Genomic DNA, 14578 nt, shown 5'->3' on the forward strand with positions numbered 1-14578 from the left:
TAGGCCTGAAACGGCCTAGCACGGCCTGGACCAGCGGCCAAGGCAGCCCAGACGGGGCGGGTGTGTGCACGGCGCGAGCGGCCTAGTCGCGGCGGCCACATGCCAGGCCAGCGCGCGGCGCGGGCAATGATGCGGTTAGCAAAGCAGAGACGGTAAGGACAAGCAGAGGCAGACAACAGCTCGACCTCGCCATGCACAAGAAGGAGCGCAAGGAGAGGGAGCAGTGAGGCGTGGGCACGACAGAGCCATGTGCTCCCATTAAAAAATTCGGACACGACGTAAGCGAGGGAGAGAAGGACAGTGGCGCAGGCAACAGATGCGCCAGGGTGCAGACCGTGCGTGGGCATCGACGTTTGTAGTGTATGCAAGGCGTAGGCGGGCCAGGCGCTGTGGTAGCGTAAAAAGCGACAGCGGCCCAACCGAAGCTAGATGGACCAAGACGAGAGTGCTCTGCTAGTTAAGTCGAGGCTGAGTACATGCGAGAACACGATGAGGCACCACCGTCCCTCAAACTAGTGCATAGACGGGACGACTCAAACCTGGCGGGACACGAAGGCAGCCAGCAAGCAGCAGCGGACGGCCAGCAAGCTCACTCCAATCACATAACGCGCACGTCGTACCGATAAGGTAGGTGAGCTGAATGACCAGCGGTACTTTTGTTATTATTTTTAAACTAACAAATATTACATTGACACTCAAACAAGCATATCCTGCTGATGATATGATTTTTCCTGTTTATATTTTTTATATTATTTTAGCTTTCAAAAATTCATTTTCTAAACAACTTTATGCACTAACAAGCATAACTAAAACTCTAAGGTTTTAATATTTAGCAAGTTTTACTTTCAACAATTTTTGTTTATAAAAAATATTTTTCATGCTTAATCAAATGAACAAGCCATTCGCCATTTATTTGTCATCAAGCATTTTTAAGCACTAGTCCATACGTCAATCTATCTCGTAGAAACAAAACATCTAGGAACTAATTAACCCGTTGTTCAATATAATTTGCCAAAATTGAAACTTTTAAATATAAGTTAAAATTTAAAAATTCGAGAAAATCGTTTCGAAAAATCGTCTTAGGTCTAAATCTCGGTGCTAAGCAAGCTCGTAACACTAGAGGTGTTACACCGGACGCGTCCGATGGCAAACCCTAGGTCTCGGTCAGTAGTGGCGAGCTGACCGAGCGCTAGGATCGAACGCCGCTGGTGCGTCCGGTCAGTTGTTCCTGAGGAGACGCAGCACGGCGTGGAGAGCGAACGCTGGCGACCAGACGCGCAGGGCATGCATCAGGTCACGGCTGACATACGCTGGCGTCAGCATCGCGAGCGCACAGAGGAGCTGAGTGTTGACCGGAGACAAGGGTGCGTCAGGTCGACTTCGAGCGGACGCGTCCGGTCACAGAAAAACGTCTCTGGTGCCTTACTGGACTCGACCGGACTCTACGTGGCTCTGAGTCCGATCACTTTGAGCAGCGCGTCCGGTCACAACTTAACACATGAGCAATCTACTAAGTGACCGTTGGAGATGAGCGGCTGACATTCAAAGGCGGGACACATGGCGTCCATTGGGTGACCGGACTCACCCCGACCAGACGCAGGGCAGTGTCCGGTCACAGCATCTGATCAGGCCTGCGATAGGCCAACGACTCTTTGAACCATGGGGCTCTATTTAAAGGGGTTTTCTGGTTTGGGGCTTACTTTCTTGGCACTGTGACAATCTTGACATTCTTGTGAGGCTAAGCAAACATTTTTCACTCATCTCCATCATTGATTCATTGTCATAGTGAGATTATGAGTGATTCCTAGTGTATTTGCTTGAGTAATTACATCTAGTGGCACTTAAGGATCGTTGTGGCTGTGGAGTTCTTGTTACTCTTGGTGGTTGCCATCGTCTAGATGGCTTAGAGCAGCGAAGAAGCATCGACACGTGTTAGTAATTGTTCGTGGCCGGCTCCAGTGACTATGAGTGATCTTGTATCTTCCTTGGCGGAGAGCCGAAAGGTAACTCTAGTGGATTGCTCGTGTCATTGAGTTACCTCACATATGAGTAGGTTCTTGCGGTGTCCATTTGTTGGACTAGGTTTGTGCAACACCTATTAGACGTCGAACCATCGACACAATGGGGACTAGCGTACCGACAAGCACGTGAACCTCGGGAAAAAAAATTGATTGTCTCTTGTGGATTAAAATTCTCCCGGTGATTGAATTGACTTCATATTGTGATTGGTTCATTCCTCGATATGGCAGTATAATCACCCTACTCACTCCCTTTATATTTCTTGCAAACTAGTTGCCAATCTCTTTAGTATAGTTAGTCTTTGAGAGCTTGTTAGTTTGGTTAGTGTGGCTCTTTAGTTAGTTTTTGAGAGCACATTAGCTTAGTGAGTAGTGACTTAGCTCTTATGTGTGCCTAGTGATCATAACAACTAGAATTGTTGGGATAGGTGGCTTGTAACCCTTTTATAGCTAGAGCAAAATTGTATTACGCCGTTTATTGTACTAATCAATTGCTCTAGTGCTTTGTAGAGTTTTTTTAAATAGGCTATTCACCCCATCTGACCATATTAGGATCTTTCAGCCACTTGATGGAAATATGAGGCCCTAAATTCAACTGATGGAAGAAGAAAAAGAGGAGAGGCTACATGACAAGTTAGCTATCTATTTTATCTTTATTGTTATTTTAGAACTTTCTAAGTTTTACATTAAATGAAAACTTGTGCTAATTAAGTCATTTATGATATCAACTAATTTAATTAGGATCATGTCTATTATTCCGAGAACACGTTCCTATTACACTTGCTACATGTTTCATTAATCGAAGAAACCAGATCAAGCTATATACCCTTTGTCCCAGACTTAAGAAACGTACAACATACCCGTACCATGACCCCAACAAAGTCTTTCTGTAGGAGCAGAAAAGTCTTTTTTATTATTAATTTAATATTCTTTCTGTATATGAATAAATTTGTTCTTTAAATTACCTGAAGTTCTTTTTATATTTGACTGATTTTTTAGAAAAGACAACAGATGTTTATGAAGCCAAATAAGGATATTATGAAAATATATTTTATGGCATATTTGATGATACTAATTTGTAACATAAGTCTTTTCATTTTTTTCTTAAATTTGGTTAAATTTAAAAAAATGATTTAATAAGAAAACTTAAACTACTAGCAATTTTATTCTAAAAAAAAACTACTAGCAATTTTATTGGGCTAGAATTCTAAGATCGGTCCATGAACTTCGGATACCCATTTGCCTGGATATGCGATTATCCCAAATTCCCAAGTAGCCAAATGTGGCCTAATCGAACCGAAGCGGACCAGGCCAAATTCTTTTCCGAATCGATCAGTCTTAACTCTTAAGTCCTACTGGATTCATAAATTAACACATTACACTGTCGAGGGCCTATCCATAAAACTCACGGCCCCACTAGTTGGAGGCTGCAACTCGGACTAGCACTCGGCCCCGTCTCGAGCCCAGACGCAGACGGCCGCAAAAACGCCGTTGGCGGAGCACCAGGTCGTCGATTCCCGAGCATAGGCCCGCCGGCGATGGAGAAGGGAAAGGGCCTCGCTCGCCGCTGGGCGGTCGAGCTCCCCGACGCCTCCTCCTCCTCCCCCGCCGTCCCCGACCCGCCCGGGTTCACCAGATCCGCGCCCGACGCGGTAACCCCTACTCCTCCCCGTTCGTCCTTTTCGCTGCTTTGCTCTGTGTCCCGCACGCAATTCACGTGCCTGCTCTGGCTCGCAGGACGCCGCCGCCGGTGCGCGCCAGCGCAAGGACTCCGAGACTGCATGGAAGGCGCAGGTTCGTTCGATCGGTACCATATTTGTGCTTGGTCTAGTCGATCCAGGCCGCGGTCAGCGCGACCTGCCCGCTACGATAACATATCGTACAGTTTCTTAAGAGCTCAGATCTTGATAACTTTGCCGTCCTCAGTGATTATCTAGAGTTAGCGTCTACGTAGTTCTAGGCTTTGGAATTGCTATCTAACTGTGTGTGCTCCCTGATGTGAGCAGAAAGCTTGGGAAGTCGCGCAGGCACCGTTCAAGAACCTGATGATGATGGGATTCATGATGTGGATGGCAGGGAGCACCGTCCACCTCTTCAGCATCGGGATTACCTTCTCTGCTCTGTGGCAACCCCTCAACGCGCTCCGATCCGTTGGGAAAGGTACTGCTTTTATGGTTTCACCCAAGTGATATGATCTATCTTCGGCTTGTAAATCCATGCCACTTTAGGACTGTTTTATGGGCAACTTGTATATATTATGTATTTAAGCCCATACTTAGCAATTTAGCTTAGCTTAGCTGAGCTACAAAGGCACTCAATGTTATCCACGGACTGCCATCTAACTTCTTTTAAGCCTTCATGTTCAAGTTAAATCATTTAGGAACATGCACCACTTGATGTGTGCTCTGAGTCATTCTGGATGTGCAAGTAACTTCTAGGTGTGCATTTTAGTTTTGACAAATAAGACGATGTTTTATGCTTGTAACCCTTGTACAGTTTGTAAATCATACACAACATTAATCATTCCTAAAAGGCTGAATTGAGTTCCTGTGAATTATTATGTTTACTAGTTCTGTAACATATGTACTATTGCAAATTTGCAATTCAGAAAAGAATGTGTGCCGGAAGCGGGTCATAAGGGTACCTTTTATGCTGCTGCTCATAATAGCATCACTGTGAACTTGGTGAATGAATAGCATAAAGCACAGCCATATCATGGGATGGCTAAAATTTTCGTGATCGGCTTTCTGCTTTTCTCTAGTAATACACTTTTCCAGGACATCATCGTGTTCTCTTCAGTCTTCCGTTGGTGCATTTTTTTCATATTTGGTATGCCCACATAAAAGAATGCAATGGTAGTTTCACTTTAAGGCTTATTGAAAGCTGAAAATTCTGGACATACAGATTAACTTAGGAGTCTCCAATGCAGTGCAATAAGGTTATCTTATTCCCTAAATCTTATTTGAAATACTTTAATATTATTTGCAATAGTGCATCTAGTGTAACAATAGCCACATATTTCACTTATATGCTGCTTTGGTTCGTTATGTTAGTCAGCACATGGAACTACAGAGAAGAACAGAATTGGCTTAATGCAGTGTGTGTTGAAATGCAATTAATCATGCCAAATTATTTGCTTTTGGTCCATAATGTGGTCAGCTATGGGTGTGCTTTATGAAGGGAAGTGAATGGATAAAATTGCAAATAAAAAACTATAACAAGATGACCAATGTGGTGTTGATCAATATGGAAAGGGCATTTCTTCTGTCAAGCTCCATATTTCTGAAGTTCTCTTGGAAACAGGAAATATACTAGCTTGGCATACTTCAGTTGATTTCTTAGGTCCAATCAAGCATATATTGTAGTCATTCCAAACTGAGTGATATTCTTAGTTTCTAAGCAATTTAGCATTGAGTATTTTCTTATAAACAGTTGTTCTCTTTGCAGTTTTTGAACCATTTAAGGACCCAAGGGTGGATACTATTGCTCCTAAGTTACTCTTTATTGCCCTCAATTTAGCTGCCATGGGTTTGGGTGTATGGAAGGTGAGCTCTTTTACATGTCTAGTTATACATAATTATCTTGTATTTCTCTAAGCATTTGAAGTTCTGATATGACTGCTTCTACAGCTTAATACATTGGGCCTTCTTCCAACAAATCCATCAGATTGGGTATCTTCACTGGCTCCTGCTCGGGTATGCTTCTGATAGCCTTACACCATACGAACTAAATTCCTTGACTTCAGTGTTTAGGGCATGTTTGCATACCATGAGCTAATTTTAGCTCAAATTAGCTCTAGCGCATCCAAATAGGAGAGCTAATAGGTGGGTTAATTTTTTTACTCGTTGTTAGCCAACTAGCTAGCCAACCATATCTAATTGTGGCTAATATTTAGCCCAACTAGTAACTAGCCATGTGTATCCAAACATGCCCTTAGTGTTGACATTGTTCACTCATCTTTAGGTTTTTTATGATAGTTTCAAAGTATTCTTCGCTTTCATAATTGTTAGTTGGATACTGTAAGTAACAGTGTGTAACTCTGTATTACTTAAACTGGTATTAGTCGTTAATAGTTGCTTGCACTGGTTTTGATATCAGATGGAACATAGTCTCATCTGTGTCACAATGCACCTTTGGCACTATCTATGAGCTGCCTGAAAATCATGTAATTGGGCAGTCCTAGAGAATACAACAACAACAACAACAACATAGCCTTTCAGTCCCAAGCAAGTTGGTGTAGGCTAGAGTTAAAACCCACCAAGAACCCTAAGTCACGGTTCAGGCACTTCAATAGCTGCTTTTCAAGTACTCCTATTCAAACATAGATCTCTAGGTATATCCCAAGCTGTCAAATCTCTTTTTATTGTATCCCCCCATATTCATTTCGGTCTTCCTTTACCTCTCCTCATATTATTAGCTTGGCTTAGGACTCCACAATGCACTAGTGCCTCTGGAGGTCTCCTTTAGACATGACCAAACCACATCAACCAATGTTGGATAAGCTTTTCTTCAATTGGTGCTATCTCTAGGCAATCACGTATATCATCGTTCCGAACTCGGTCCATTCTTGTGTGACCGCAAATCCATCGCAACATACGCATTTCTGCAACACTCAGTTGTTGAGCATGTCGAATCTTTGTAGGCCAACATTTTGCTCCATACAACATAGCCGGTCTAATCGTCGTTCTATAGAACTTGCCTTTTAGCTTTTGTGGTACCCTCTTGTCACAGAAAAATGCCAGAAGCTTGTCGTCACTTGATCTACCCTACTTTGATTGTGTGGCTAACGTCCGCATCAATATCTCCATTCCTCTGTAGCATCGATCCCAAATAACGAAAGGTATCCTTCTTAGGCACTACTTGACCTTCCAAACTCATATCAACCTCCTCCTGTATAACTCCGCCAAAGTCGCATCTCATGTATTCGGTTTTAGTTCTGCTCAATCTAAAACCTTTAGACTTAAGAGTCTGCCACCATAACTCTAGTTTCCTATTTACTCCCGTCTGGCTTTCGTCCACTAACACTACATCATCAGCGAACAACATACACCAAGGGATATTCTCTTGTATGTTCCTGGTAACCTCATCCATTACCAAGGCAAGGAGGTACGGGCTTAAGGCTGATCCTTGATGAAGTCCAATTTTAATCGGGAAGGAAGTAATATGTGTTACCATCATTTGTTCGAACACTAGTCACAACATTGTTGTACATGTCCTTGATGAGGGTCACGTACTTTGATGGGACTTTATGTTATTCCAAAGACAACCACATAACGTTTCTTGGTATCTTGTCATAAGCTTTCTCTAAGTCAATGAAAACCAAGTGGAGGTCTTTCTTCTGCTCTCTAAACCGCGCCATAACCTGTCTTATTAAGAAGATTGCTTATGTGGTTGACCTTCCAGGCATGAAACCAAATTGGTTTGTTGATATCTACGTCGTTCCTCGCAGGCGCTGCTCGATGATTCTCTCCCATAACTTCATAGTGTGGCTCATCAACTTAATTCCCCGATAATTAGTACAACTTTGGATATCTCCCTTGTTTTTGTAGATTGGTACCAATATGCTTCTTCGCCACTCCTCAGGCATCTTGTTCGATCAAAAAATATTGTTGAACATCTTGGTTAGCCATACTATAGCTATATCCCCGAGACATCTCCACACCTTGAATGGGATACCATCAGGGCCCATCGTTTTGCCCTCTTTCATCCTTTTCAAGGCTTCTCTGACCTCTGATTCTTGAATCCTCCGCACAAAGCACCTGTTAGTGTCATCAAACGAGTCGTCCAGCTGAATGGTGGTGTTCTCGTTTTCATCATTGAACAATTTATCAAAATACTCTTGCCATCTATGTCTGATCTCCTCCCCCTTCACCAAGAGCTGTTCTCTCATCCTTTATGCACTTGACTTGGTTGAAGTCCCTTGTCTTCTTATCGCGAACCCTAGCCATCCTATAAATGTTCTTCTCTCCTTCTTTCGTACTCAAACGTCAGTAAAGGTCCTCATAGGCCTGCCCCTTTGTCTCACTCACCGCTCGTTTTGCAGTCTTCTTTGCCACCTTGTACTTCTCTATGTTGTTTGCACACCTGTCATGATACAGACGCTTATAACACTCCTTTTCCTTAATAGCCTTTTACACATCTTCATTCCACCACCAAGTGTCTTTCGAGTCGCATCCACTCCCTTTGGTCACTCCAACCACCTCTGAAGCAACCTTTCGAACGCATGTTGCCATCTTCTCCCAATATGTTGTTTGCATCGCCTTCATCATTCCAAGGGCCCTCTTCAATGACCTTTTCCTTAAAGACCTTCGATGCACCCCCTTCTAATTCCACCACTTCGTTCTAGCAACCCTAGCTTGTTTGTTCCCACGAGCTTGCACCAGAAAGCGGAAGTCAGCCACCACCAGCTTGCGTTGAGCGATCACACATTCTCCAGGTATCACCTTACAGTCCACGCATGCTCGTTTATCCCTCCTTATAAGGACAAAGTCGATTTGACTAAAGTACTGGCCGCTACTAAAGGTCACTAAATGGGATTGTCTCTTACGGAAGAAAGTGTTAGCTATCATCAGATCAAAAGCTATGGCGAAGTCTAATACTTCCTCTCCCTCCTGGTTCCTACTACCATATCCGAAACCCCAATGAACCGTCTCGAAACCTGCACTTGATGTACCTACATGGCCATTAAGACCACCTCCTATAAAGAGCTTCTCGCTACTAGGGACAACTCTAATCAAGCGATCTAAGTCTTCCTAGAAAAGCCGCTTAGCACTCTCATCATGGCCTACTTGGAGGCATATGCACTAATTACGTTTAAGACCATATCACTAATGACAAGTTTAACTAAGATGATCCCATCCCCTTGTCTTCTCACCTCTACCACACCATCCTTGAGGCTCTTATCAATCAGAACTCCTACTCCATTTTTATGTGAAGTTATCCTAGAGAATATTTGTTTGAAAACATTGTGAGACTGTTTCTTTTCTGCACAATTAAAACGTGATTGCTGGTTGTAGTATGGAACTGATTTAGCTGATCTGACTACTTGTATAGTTGTATTGCCAGTGAAACATTTTGTTAGAGTGCATGCTTGCTTAATGAAATTAAATGTGATAATCTTGCCATGATGACTAAACCCAAACTTTAATATGTGAGCCGAATGTAATTCATGACCCAGCTTATATTGGTTGCCTAAATTGGTTTCTTTCTCTTTCTTTTGTTTCATATTTCAGGAGGTTGAGTATGCCGGAGGAGGGGTCCCCTTAATTTAATGTCCATTTCCACTTTTGAACTTGTTTTACTAGATGTTATATTACATCAATAGCGAGTGAAATTTTACCCTGCATCCCTGAATACACGAGAAGTGCAGTTTTTTTTTTGTCTCTGGATTTGTACTAATATATTTTCTAGATGCGGTTGTATCGAATTTGCGACCGTGCAGCAAAGTTGCAGGATGTCCACTGGACAGTAACAGACAAGCAGGTTTATTATAGATAGTTTGTTCATTCCCCTTGGTTCCTTTGCTACCCTTGTTTCAGAAAAGAAAGAATCTGTTGCTGCTTAATTTCAGCAGCCGCTAGCTGATTCCACATGCATCTGCTGGATAATTTTCTGGCGCTCCATGCATGCAATGGCCATACCCATGAATAGGCAACGGAATAATCCCAGCTTGTCTCCAAGTATAGGCAGCACCCAAAGCCGGCAAGCAGGCGTTATCCACCATGCATCTTCCCATCTACTCCTAGCTTGTCTCCTGGCCCTCCGCCTCTCCATTGCTGCGGCCTTTATGTAGCCCTTGGACTTCCGCTCCTTCGCCTCCTTTCCCCACCATTCCCATGGTGGCCCCCCTCGCCTCCTAAACCCTTCACGCACCATCTCCGAGGACCAGGGCGGCCACCACCTAGGCACCTACCCCGCTACGCGTTCATTCGCCACTGCCACCTGCGTCGCCGGCAGCCCCAGTCGGCCGGCCGCCTTTCGGTCCTTGCGTGCCCCCTCTCCGGCGGCGCCATACAATACAATGCCTTCAAATTGTGCCATAGTAGTAGTTATCGCCATCTTTGTTGTTGTTATCCTCAGCGACAGTCACGCGGTCACCGGCGCCCGCGGTGGCACCATGATGATCCGGCAGCCTTCCTCCGTCCTCATGTTCAGGGAGGCGCCCGCGTTCCGGAACGGCCCTGAGTGCGGCGCGGCGGACGGCGACAGCCGGGTGGACATCGCCATGACGCTGGACGCCAACTACCTCCGCGGCACCATGGCCGCGGTGCTGTCCATCCTGCAGCACACGGCGTGCCCCGAGAGCGTGGCGTTCCACTTCCTGACCGCCGACGCCGACGACCGCGGCCTCGCCGCCGCGCTGCGCGCCTCGTTCCCGTTCCTCGACCTCCGGGTGTACCGCTTCGACCCGTCGCGCGTCCGCGACCGCATCTCCCGGTCGGTGCGGCAGGAGCTGGACCAGCCGCTCAACTACGCGCGCGTCTACCTCGCCGACACGCTCCCGCCCGACGTGCGCCGCGTCACGTACCTCGACTCCGACGTGATCGTGGTGGACGACGTCCGGACGCTAGCGTCCGTCGACCTCGCGGGCCACGTGGTGGCGGCGCCCGAGTACTGCCACGCCAACTTCAGCAACTACTTCACGGACGCCTTCTGGTCGCACCCGGCGCTCAACGGCACCTTCCACGGCCGCCGGCCCTGCTACTTCAACACGGGCGTCATGGTCATGGACGTCGACAAGTGGCGCGCCGGCGGGTACACGCGCCGGGTGGAGGAGTGGATGGCCGTGCAGAAGCGCCGCCGGATCTACCACCTCGGCTCGCTGCCGCCGTTCCTGCTCGTCTTCGCGGGCCACATCCGGGCGGTGGACCACCGGTGGAACCAGCACGGGCTCGGCGGCGACAACGTCGAGGGCCGCTGCCGGGGTCTCCACCCGGGCCCCATCAGCCTCCTTCACTGGAGCGGCAAGGGTAAGCCCTGGCTCCGGCTCGACGCCCGGCGGCCGTGCTCCGTCGACTACCTCTGGGCGCCCTACGACCTCTACCGTTACTCGTCGCCGGTGATCGACGAGTGGTGACTGGTGAGCCGTGACGTGAGCATGCACCACCTCCACCTGAGGAGCTACTAACAATGGTAGGACAGTTCGATCTTGCAGAGGGGAAGAGGCATAACAATGCATGCATGGATGGCTCTCTCTTCGAACTTTTAATTTATACTGTGCAAGTGCAATTCACCCTCTTAATTTTGTATATATATATATAGATCATGTTGTAAATTTGTACAGATTATTATTAGTATGCATGGTGGGGAAGCTCATGCTGACAAATGTATGTACTATTGTACTGTATATTTCGAGTTCATGTTAATACAACACACAGATTCCGTATGCAGTACAGGTTGGTAAATACTCCTAGAGTAGTACTTAACGAATGCATATTTACATAGCTCTATTTTTTCTGCTTTCTGAATGAAAGGGCAAGAGCTCTGCTATATTTTACTTAAACAGGAGTTTGAGGAAAATAATTTAAGATGGTCAGGACTTTTGGAACGTAAACAGCATTACATGTCCTAAATATTTTAAGGTCAGGACTTTTGTTCTTCGATGAAATCCTAAATCCTAAATACTTTAAATTTTGCTAAAGAGGACAAAAAATAATCTTTGCTACGCTATTACAACATAGATTTTTGCTTATGGACTCCGCTTCTTTTATTAAAATATTATTACTCTCTCTATTCGGCATTACATGTCCTGACATCTGTATGCATGAACGACATGTAATACCGACTAGAGGTAGTAATAAAAGAGTGACACAATTTCCCACCTACAACCCTTTGTAAGGCTAGTTATCTGATTTGCCGATGTGTCCCTATATTAAGGGCTCGTTCGTTTATCTAGGAACGGGTGCATGTAACAGTTCCAGATGGAATGGCAGATTTATTTATAGTAATGATCAGGTGGATTATTTCTTACCTTCAATTCACCCTAAATGAACGAGGCCTAAATGGGAATAAAACTCCCGTGAGACTCCCATTGAGATTTTTTTTTATTTTTAACCTTTCTTTAAACAAAATTTGAATTTAACACCGCTACTTTTTTATTTTCGAATCTAACCCATTTGGCCACGCCTAAGTCCCTGGTGCGGCCAAAACACACTGTCACGCCACATGCATCAGCACGGTACGATCTGCCACGTCGGACGACGATTTTCACGTGGAAAAGCTTGCCATGCCACTCCCATGGGGGTGGCAACACTGTAGCGCAGCGCGCAACCAGACTGACGCGGCAAGCGCAAACCTAGAAAAATTATATATTTTTCATATGATTTCGGATGGAGATGATCTTTATATGAAAATTGTAGCTCCCGACGAGATCTACAACTTTCTAGTTTTGAGTTTTTTTTATTTGAGGTCATTAAGACGCTAAAAAAAATTAAACAAATTTTCAGCAGTATATTAATTGTGTACAAGCTCTTGTCGCCTTAGAAAAATCATTTCTTTTTAGCGCTGGGTTACAGTGCTGCCGCGCCAACGGGAGTGGCGTTGCAAGCTTTTCCACGTGAAAATCGTCGTCCGACGTAGCAGATCGTGCCGCGCCAATGCATGTGGCGCGGCAGTGTGTTTTGGTCGTGCTAAGGACTTAGGCGCGGCCAAACTGATTAGATTTTGAAATAAAAAAGCAACGGTGTTAGATTTAAAATTTATTTTTAATAAAGGTTAAAAATAAAAAAAATCCATTGAGACTGGCCTAATTTCAACTGATTTTCCACTTTAGAAAAATTAGTGTACTACTTTGAAAAGAGGGACGAGAATGTAGGAGAGGAAAATAAACCACGTAGATTCCGGCCGCTCTCTTGTGTTTAGTTGCTGTCTTGTTGTTTGTTACTTTTTGTGAGGCTCTTCCAGGAGCCCTGCTCTGTTTGTATTGTTTAGTCTAGTTTTTTTTTCTAATATAATAGGTAGTTTCTCTACCTAACCATATATAGATTTCTAAAGGCCACTGTCGTTCGCTCAATGATTTTGTTTTTTTTTTCCTGCGACTTGGTCTGTCTATGGTTAACTTTACCCCTCTCGACACAATATGTCTGTTGCTTAAATTGTATATTTCTCAAGCAGTCTATATATATTTATTTATGTTTCACATGTAGTTGTGGATATTCATGTCAGTAAATTTGTAAACACATGTACAAATAACTTGTTTAGAATAAGTAATTCTGAGCATTACAATTAGCATAGATTTTTCCTGATAGGTTATTTGTGCAGAGGCGGCGTGGAGGTAAGGTGGAGTTAGTAAAAAGATGCAAGGGACAGAGACATAAAGTTTTGTGTTGCGTAACACTGATTTTACATGGAGAGACACGGCGTGATATCTGGCAGTGAAAGATATGATGTATCTAGAGGGCATCAGTGCAAGGGTTACCATAATGCTACGACACATGCGTCCATCCCGTGACCTGCGCCAGGATGCCTACATCGCGCGGCACCGCTCGCGCCCCTCTCCCGCATCAAAAGAAAAGAAAAGAAAAGAAAAAAAATCATCGACGCACACTCCGCTCCGTACCTATGGCCGCCGCAGGCAACACCGCCACTCCCACCCTCGCCTATCAACGTTGCTGGCTCCGCACTGTCCTCATCTCCGTCCCAGCCTCCCCTTCCTCTCTCTCTCTCTCTCTCCATCTCTCCCGATGTGGCCCAAAGCATGGCCACCTCCGCGCGCTGCGCACGATCGGCCTGGCGGTGCCCCAGTCGTGCGGCCCCACTCTGCCTCGCTGCTCCTTCCACCAGATCCACTGCTTGACGAGATATCCGATGGTGGTGGGGACTGTACTAGGCGGAGTCCATCTGGTCGATGGTAGCGACGGTGCAGCTGCCTTCGGTGAACTCCACACGCTGGCGAGCCTCCATTTCACAAGCAGCAAAGAGATGTTACGATGTGCTGAAAACGCATGTTGTAAGTGTATATTTTAAATATTATTTTAGAGGTATGTTGTAATTGTTTCTCACAAGGATGTTGTAAAAGTAGATTGGAATGTTGCATATGTTGTGCACGTATGTTGAAAGTGTCCGTACCCAATGTTTCATCTGTGTTTTTGGACGTACTGATACAAGTGTGTTTATCTGGATGTTGCATACGTTTCACACATATGCTATAAGTGTTTTATCTAGATATTGCGTATGTTTGCAATGGTTTTCAAGTGTTTTTCATGTGTTTTTGCAAGTGTTTTAGAAGCATGCTTCATTTATCTTCAGACGTTGTTGTAATTATTGTATCTGAATGTTTCAAAAATAGATTGGGTGTTGCACATGTTGCAATACGCGCGTGAGAAGTAGAGGTGACGCAAGCAGTTCCCACACGCGGTCTGGCGGCGCGAGCCCCGCATGGGCACGTGAAACCAAGGTGCAGGCGGGGGTATGTTGGTTTTTTTTGTGAGCACGGGCGTGGATTGCTGGTGTGAGCGTGGGAAATCGCAGCGCAGGCGTTCAGACGTGGGCCTCTGTCCGGACGTCCGGATGTTAGTCGGTCTGCAATGGTTACGTCAATTGAATGCAATAGAGGGTTATTG

General features: G+C 45.2%; 2 protein-coding genes across 2 annotated transcripts; both read left to right on the forward strand.

Moving 5' to 3' along the window:
* Positions 1-3469: 3469 nt before the first annotated feature.
* Positions 3470-9497, forward strand: LOC136544691 (ER membrane protein complex subunit 4-like). Its single transcript, XM_066536762.1, has 6 exons — positions 3470-3670; positions 3756-3812; positions 4025-4178; positions 5466-5563; positions 5648-5713; positions 9251-9497. The coding sequence occupies exons 1-6, from the start codon at positions 3557-3559 to the stop codon at positions 9287-9289; spliced, it is 528 nt and encodes a 175-aa protein (XP_066392859.1). The 5' UTR covers positions 3470-3556; the 3' UTR covers positions 9290-9497.
* A 164-nt stretch (positions 9498-9661) lies between these two features.
* Positions 9662-11368, forward strand: LOC136498897 (probable galacturonosyltransferase-like 4). Its single transcript, XM_066494605.1, has one exon. It carries the CDS (start codon positions 10039-10041, stop codon positions 11092-11094), a length of 1056 nt encoding a protein of 351 aa, XP_066350702.1. The 5' UTR covers positions 9662-10038; the 3' UTR covers positions 11095-11368.
* Positions 11369-14578: the final 3210 nt, after the last annotated feature.

The sequence above is a fragment of the Miscanthus floridulus genome, chromosome 1, assembly GCF_019320115.1.
Source record: "Miscanthus floridulus cultivar M001 chromosome 1, ASM1932011v1, whole genome shotgun sequence".
In the NCBI taxonomy this organism is placed as follows: domain Eukaryota; kingdom Viridiplantae; phylum Streptophyta; class Magnoliopsida; order Poales; family Poaceae; genus Miscanthus; species Miscanthus floridulus.

Excerpts from the sequence above, each read along its gene's own strand:
- LOC136544691 (XM_066536762.1), top strand. The coding sequence starts at position 3,557 with ATGGAGAAGGGAAAGGGCCTCGCTCGCCGCTGGGCGGTCGAGCTCCCC. Across the intron at positions 4,179-5,465 it reads GCTCCGATCCGTTGGGAAAG|TTTTTGAACCATTTAAGGAC; the intron begins GTACTGCTTTTA and ends TTCTCTTTGCAG. Across the intron at positions 5,714-9,250 it reads CTTCACTGGCTCCTGCTCGG|GAGGTTGAGTATGCCGGAGG; the intron begins GTATGCTTCTGA and ends TTCATATTTCAG.
- LOC136498897 (XM_066494605.1), top strand. The coding sequence starts at position 10,039 with ATGCCTTCAAATTGTGCCATAGTAGTAGTTATCGCCATCTTTGTTGTT.